This window comes from Gadus morhua, chromosome 7 (genome assembly GCF_902167405.1).
Source record: "Gadus morhua chromosome 7, gadMor3.0, whole genome shotgun sequence".
Lineage (NCBI taxonomy): Eukaryota > Metazoa > Chordata > Actinopteri > Gadiformes > Gadidae > Gadus > Gadus morhua.
In genome coordinates, this window is record NC_044054.1 from 3,038,946 (window position 1) to 3,046,386 (window position 7,441).

General features: G+C 49.1%; 1 protein-coding gene across 6 annotated transcripts in view; it reads left to right on the forward strand.

The window, feature by feature from the left end:
- map3k2 (mitogen-activated protein kinase kinase kinase 2) overlaps window positions 1–7,362 on the forward strand; it is a 45,464-nt gene extending 38,102 nt beyond the window's left edge. For all 6 annotated transcript variants that reach the window (XM_030360428.1, XM_030360431.1, XM_030360430.1 and 3 more), the window contains 2 exons: window positions 258–435; window positions 2,494–7,362. In XM_030360428.1, coding sequence (XP_030216288.1) covers window positions 258–435; window positions 2,494–2,713 — 398 coding nt within the window. In that variant the 3' untranslated portion in view covers window positions 2,714–7,362. The remainder of the gene's footprint in view (window positions 1–257; window positions 436–2,493) is intronic.
- The last annotated feature ends 79 nt before the right edge of the window (window positions 7,363–7,441 follow it).

Here is a 7,441-nt window from a genome sequence, read left to right on the forward strand (position 1 = left end):
GGGACTAATCACCACGTCATCACAAAACGCATACATATACATATGAATGAAAATGTTATTAATATTTCATACACTTTATAATTCATAACTCATACTTTTAGCCTTAGACTCAAAATATATTTACTTAAAAATATTCAACACAAAAGACCTCTAAATGGCTCCAACACCACCTAACCCACTGTGGGGAACGTGAAGCTGGGAGACTTCGGGGCCAGCTGACCCTAACCCCTGACCCTGACCTCTGACCTCTCTCCTAGGGGCCAACATCCTGCGGGACTCTGTGGGGAACGTGAAGCTGGGGGACTTCGGGGCCAGCCGGCGGCTGCAGACCATCTGCCTATCGGGGACCGGCATCAAGTCGGTGACCGGGACGCCCTATTGGATGAGCCCCGAGGTCATCAGCGGGGAGGGTTACGGACGCAAGGCTGACATCTGGTGAGGACACGCCCCCCTCAGGGGACACGGCCCCTCAGGGGACCTGTAACATTAATACTGCCCCCTAGTGGATTCTTAAGGTACGGCCACACTCAGCGCGTTACGAGTGTTAGAGGCGTTGAAAAACTGCATTTTTGCATACGGAACCATTGGCTTAGGCGCGTAGACGCGTTACACGCGTTAAAGCGTCGCGTTAGGGGCGTTAGACGCACGTAAACGCACCAGCGCGCCCAAGTTCAATTTTTTTTACTTTCAACGAGAGTAACGCATGACGCTTGCACAGAAGCACATGGCGGACATCTTACTCTTTATTTTGGGTGGAAATAGTAACATAGTTACACCATTAAAAGTGTTTATGTAAACATTTTTAGCGAGAAATGTGCATTTTACTTTCATTATGTTCGCTCGGTGAATGTGAAGGATGTTTGGTTTGATAGTTATGACTAAGAGGGAACGCTCCATTCACTTGCATGAGCAGCGTCTTTGGTTGCTAAGCAACCTCAACGTCTTTGGCGGACTATTTCTCTGCTGATCAACACAACGAATGCTGGAAACACACCAGACACACCATGTGAAGTTAGTTAACCCGATTATTGTTATTTATATCCGAGATTATTTAATCTAACCCGATCTAAACTCTATCATGCACCCAAACACGGCGGCGTTTGGGTTTCCTACTTCGGACTCCTAAATCCAGCGCAGCGACGGTGGCTGCGTAGGCGCGTTGAACTGAACGGGTTCAGTGTGGCCGTACCTTTAGTGCCGTTACATAGTCAACGCATCGCTACGCATACGCGTCCAGAAGGCTACGCATCGCTACGCTTCGGCTGCCATTATGCGTCGACGCGTAACAAAACGCGTCCTCCCAATTTTTGATACACGACGCACCGATCCATGCAATACTATGCGTTGTCGGTGGGGCCGATAATGCCAATATTGTACATTATTTCAACTAAAGGTTATATTTACAGGAGAAAATTGGAGAGGATGAGGGAACGTGATAAGAATGACATTCACGTCTCTTTTACTAATTACCTGTGGCAATTTATGCGAACCCTTCCACATATGGTGGGTTTCTGTATTTGATAAATAAACCCCTTTTCTCTAATGTTTCCTACCATATAATTTCTGTGGACATTATGCGCTATAGCTTTGGCTATAGGCCTATAATACACTTAAATAATTAAGTCATCTGTCAAGGCAGTAGCTCGTTGTATAAACATTTTATATGGATATGAATGAATGAGTTTGACGTAAACCAAATTAGTTCACTTGTGTAATGTGATAACTAATATATCAAAAGTCATGCTTCCAAGTGACCAATGTATATACATTTATTGGTCAGTGCGTATACCCAATCGTAGCACATTGTACTGGTGGGGAAACACGCCAGCATCTGACAAAAGATAATCTGCCAGCTGCTCCCTGACAAGGGCCGGTTTTGGTGAGAGTCGGGAAGCTATCGGATGACTCACGAAAAGAGATCATCAAACTTTGGCGCCGACATCCCAAAATACTGGAAATTCCTCTCCTCGTCCAGGCTTCGCATTGGAAGCACCAGAGAAACAAATTCCCCATCCTGATCTCGTTTGGTATTTAAAGGGCACACATACCACCGCCTATCTCTGCGCTTCCTGCGTTGCCGCCGCCGATGTAAAAGGAGCAATAAAATGCACTCTTCTTCCGTAGCCATTTTGATCAGAATGTCACACGCAATGTCACCTGCGAAAACACCAGTGACTCTGCTGCCACCCGTGGCGTGAGTGGTGTTTTGCATGTCATGCATTGCCCGCAACGTTTGCGTATGCTGTGTAGACAATGAAAGGAAGCTTGTCGCTCGCATCACTCGCGTCGCTTACGCGCGTGTTGACTATGTAACGGCCCTAACTGTAACAAGATTATTACTGCCCCCTAGTGGACCCTCAGTGTAACAACATGTACTAACAGCTCTACCCCCCCTAGTGGACCCTCAGTGAAACAACATGTACTAACAGCTCTACCCCCCCTAGTGGACCCTCAGTGTAACAACATGTACTAACAGCTCTACCCCCCCTACAGGAGCGTGGGGTGCACGGTGGTGGAGATGCTGACCCAGCGCCCCCCCTGGGCGGAGTACGAGGCCATGGCGGCCATCTTCAAGATCGCCACCCAGCCCACCAACCCCATGCTGCCCCCCCACGCCTCCGACCACTGCCGTGACTTCCTGAAGCGCATCTTCACGGAGAGCAAGGCCCGGCCCTCGGCCGACGAGCTGCTCCGACACATCTTCGTACACTAGACGTCTACCCTTGACCCCGACCACTCCAACCACGCCCCCCCTCGTCATGCTGGACGTCGCCTTTACCTCGTGGGCGTGGCTGTCGTGTCAACCCCATCCCCCATCCCTGAAACTCCTCCTCCCCCCTTGGTTGAATCACATTGGACGGAAACGGAGCTCTGTGATTGGTTGGATGAGCGGTAGCCCCGCCCCTTCTCTCACACCGTTGTCGCTCGTTGGACGGAGTCGGAGGTCTGCGATTGGTGGATGAACGGTGGTCCCGCCCCCTCCTCCATCCTGATTCGCTGCCGAGGACTTAAGGCGTTTTCTTTCTTTGTTGTTTTTTTTGTCTCCCTGCAAATTTGCACCTTAATTTCCCCGCCGCAGCGCGGGGGTCCAAAGCACTTCCCCTTCTTCCCATGAAGAAGGACTCCATTTTATAATGCCAATATATTTGCCGATATATATATTTTGTTTTTTACGCCTGTATGTTTCCCCTTCCCCGCGATCCCTCCCCTGTCAGCCCTGGACCTACCCCCGCTCGGACCTAGAGGGCGACTGGCACCTCCCCCCCGCCCCGCTGACCCTCCCGAATGTATTTGGCCGCAGAGACCCAGAGCAATGGGTTGCTATGGCAACCGCTGCTTGGGGGGGTGGACGCCTCCTCCCAGCGACACACACACCCTCGTAGAAACTCAACCTGAACTCGCTGGTTCCATTGTTTCCTCTGGTTGCTCTGATGGTTCCTTCCCTGGTTCCTCTGATGGTTCCTTCCCTGGTTCCTCTCTGGTTCCTTCCCTGGTTCCTCTGATGGTTCCTTCCCTGGTTCCTGTGATGGTTCCTTCCCTGGTTCCTGTGACGGTTCCTTCCCTTGTTCCTGTGATGGTTCATTCCCTGGTTCCTGTGATGGTTCCTTCCCTGGTTCCTGTGATGGTTCCTTCCCTGGTTCCTCTGATGGTTCCTCTGATGGTTCCTTCCCTGGTTCCTCTGATGGTTCCTCTGATGGTTCCTTCCCTGGTTCCTCTGATGGTTCCTTCCCTGGTTCCTCTTGACGGTTCCTTCCCTGGTTCCTCTGACGGTTCCTTCCCTGGTTCCTCTGACGGTTCCTTCCCTGGTTACTCGCTGGTTCCATGGCTCTGGTTCCTCTGATGGTTCCTCACTGGTTCCTCTGATTCCACTGGTTCCTCTGGTTTCTCACTGGTTCCTCCTCTGATTCCACTGGTTTCTCACTGGTTCTTCTCGCTGCCTCTCCCGTCTGTCTGTCCATCTCAAGCTCTGGACAGAAGTTCTGCGTTGTTGTCTGTGTTTGCGTTTCTTTAATAATGTGCCTTTTTTATTTGTCTGTTTCCAACGGTTCAGTACTGGTTCCGTAATGGTTCCTTAACGGTTCAGAGCTGGTTCCTTAACGGTTTAGTACTAGTTCAGTAACGGTTCCTTAACGGTTCACTAGCGGTCCACAAGTCGCTGTGGCTATCCAGGGGTCAGGGTACGACTCAAAAGACCAGTCCATGCAGTAGACGTTCCTCATTGCTCCGTTTCCTCTGGGAAGCCAAAAGAAGGGCGTTATGTTTATCAGCCACCAGAGAGCGCTGTGTTTTAATCAAGGGGATCATATCTATACGCAAGAGAAAAAGTTCCAGCCAGCGCTAACAAACTATCGTTTTAAAGTTGAGACCTCAAACGTTCCAAGAGTCATCGCTGACGACGTAAATTTGTTGTCAACGTTTGAACGTAGGCAGAATTTGGTACGGACGTCAGAGGAAGTCCTGCATGTCTTAGAAGGAGGAGGCTTGGAAAGGCTCTGAATAAACTCCTCAGACGGTCTCACTCAAGTATTACCCCACTAGGGTCCGGGGCCTAACCTCGGACCACGGTCTAGATGAACCGGTCCACCCTCTGCTGTACAGAGAACAGCGTCCTGTTCATGGTCACAACATGATCAGTGTACGGAGGAAGAGGTGCATTCTGGGGATGGACCTTTCCCTTAGCCGGGCAGAGTCAAAGAGCGTCCGAGCGTTCTCATTGGACCAGCCCGGAAGAGGGGTTTGGTGCTTACGGTTGATTGGCCGACCGTCCGGCTGTATGATACCGTAATGCTCGTTGATATTCGTCGGAATGTTCTTCGTCGAGTTCGGCTGCCGGTCGTGTTAAATAATCGGTTTTATCGGTTTGTACGCTTTCTACAATGTATGCCTTTTTGTACGCCCCCTCAGACAGAGTCGATACTTACCTCTTTGATTTTAGGTTTTATTTTCTTTAAGGTACATTGGCGCCCCTAATCCGAATAAACGGTTCAGTCGTCGTGCAGTTACCAGTTTGATCCAGATCTAACCCGACCTAGTTTAACTAGCTAACCTGGACTTAACGAGCTAACTCAGCATGCTGTAAATGCATTTTATGTTGTGATCATAACTGCAGTACTTTTTTTAAGGGGTTTTTGGAACGCAACCTGTGCGTCTGCGAAACAGACACCGTGTCAAAATTCATGTAAAGATTTGGATTTAGGCTTATTTAAAGGGCATAGTAGTATTGGTACTATTGATATAGTATCGATATTATGGGCAGGTTTTGTGTCCCATTTTATCCCAAAGTGATAAACATATCTTAACCCCCCCCTGCTCCCCAACATGGACCATTCCACCAGCCTCCTATTGGCTCAAACTGACGTACAGGGTGAACCTCCTAACCAATAGAAACGCTTCTCACGGACCTGTCGTAGTGCCTCTCTTCTAATTCAACTTTATTTGTACGGCCCTTAATCACCGGTACAGTCTCAAAGGGCTGAACAGGCCGTGTGTCTATGACCCCCCCTAACCCTAGCCCCCCAGGGGGCAAGGAAAAACTCCCTTAATGAGCAGGGTAGAAATCCCCATACGGAGCGCAGGGTAGGGGACCCCTAGCATGGCTAATGCCAAGCTCCATCATAGATTGAACGTTGGACTGGGGAGGCTGCTGTCATTTCCTTTAGCACAAGAGGCGGGATCAGCGGGCCTAATTCAAACGACCCTGTACGCGATTGGCTGCTTGCAGTCGCTTCCTATTGTGTTAAACCACCCAATACCGCGCTAGGGGAAAAAGCCAGCTTGGTGATTGGCTCCCATAAAAGTAGAGAAACAGGAATAGGTGTATTGCTCCGCTCCAGCCCCTGCTGCACGGTGAATTTAAATGGCCCCAGAACGGGCGGGGCACACAGTCTAGGTCCCCTCCTTCCAGGGTGAATTCAAAGGGCCCCAGAACGGGTGGGGCACACAGTCTAGGGGACCCCTCCTTCCAGGGATGGGCAGGAGTGCAATGGGGGCCAGATTTGACAAAAATGGATACATACAGGAAAAAGGTGTTAGATCAAGGATGACTTCTGTATTGAATGATACTGTTAATCAGGATAATATTCGTATCGAAGATGAACAACCCCTTAGGAAACACTTCTCCTGACCTTTAAGGGTTGTATCAGTGATTCTAGAATCGAAACATTAATCATCACATTCGTCTGATCTTTCCTCACGGCCCGCTAGCTTCCCGCCCCGTCAAAAAAACGTGTCTCTGTAGGCAGCCTATGCCCCGAGATCGTACACAAAAACAAATGGTACTGCCAACCACTCAAAACCAAAATATAAAGTATTCCAACCAATCACCGACAAGGGGTGGGTGTTGTGGGGTTTTGCGCTGCGTTCATGATAGTTTTTACTGGATGCACGAAACACGGAAGGGAGGGGCAAGCTGGCTGTTTGTTTGGGATCTCGCTGCAAATACCAACAGAAGTAACGTCACCCAACATCTTCTTCTGGAACGAGGTTGCTCATGGGTGAGGCAGTGTACATGGGGGATTGAACCCCCAACCTTGTGGTCGGGATACCCCCGGTTTTCCATTGCTATCGACGTAAACATTGCAAGCCTGAAACGTAAGATTCCGAAAATGTGTTTATGTGGACCTCTTCCTACGTCGACCAATGAATCTTTTGTTTTTGTTTTTTTAGGGACTGACATTAATAAATGAACGACTCTTTGGCACGCTCTTATGTAAACGCACTTATGTTTGCTGTTGTGGTGGCGATTCTGCTATGATTTCTTCGGATGAATGTAATGCTTTGGTTTGGCCTGCAGAGGGCGACTTTACCCCCCACTAGAAACGGACTGGAGCCGGACCTGATACACAAAGTGTGTGTGTGTGTGTGTGTGTGTGTGTGTGTGTGTGTGTGTGTGTGTGTGTGTGTGTGTGTGTGTGTGTGTGTGTGTGTGTGTGTGTGTGTGTGTGTGTGTGCGCGCGCGCGCGCACTTGGACGACACACTGTCTGCGTTAGTGGTTAGCGTTCAGACGGTTAAGGCGGTAAAAAATAAATAAGTTGTATAAATGTAAATGATTTAAAACGTAGGCCTACCTTTTACCCCCCCCACCGACCCCTTCTGGCCTCTATCGTAAAGAAGCCATGTTTATAATCCTTTTGATGGCCGCCGGCCATCAAAGCGCTTGTTTATATCAGATGTGTATATCAGTGGTACGCATAATTTTTTAAGATATATTTTTTTTATTTGGTTTCTTATTTTATGGGGATGTGTTGCATGGAACGGGGGGCGGGGTGCTCTCTCCGACGCCCCCTAGGGCACGATGGAACGGTTCTGTTGTTAAGATAAACACGGCTAAGATGATGATAAAATAAAGGATATTTATTTCATGTCTGCTTTCAGGTTTTCTTTTGAGCGGGGCGATGTGAAGTCAAAGGTCATCTCGATCTCGAATAGGGTCGATGGTTT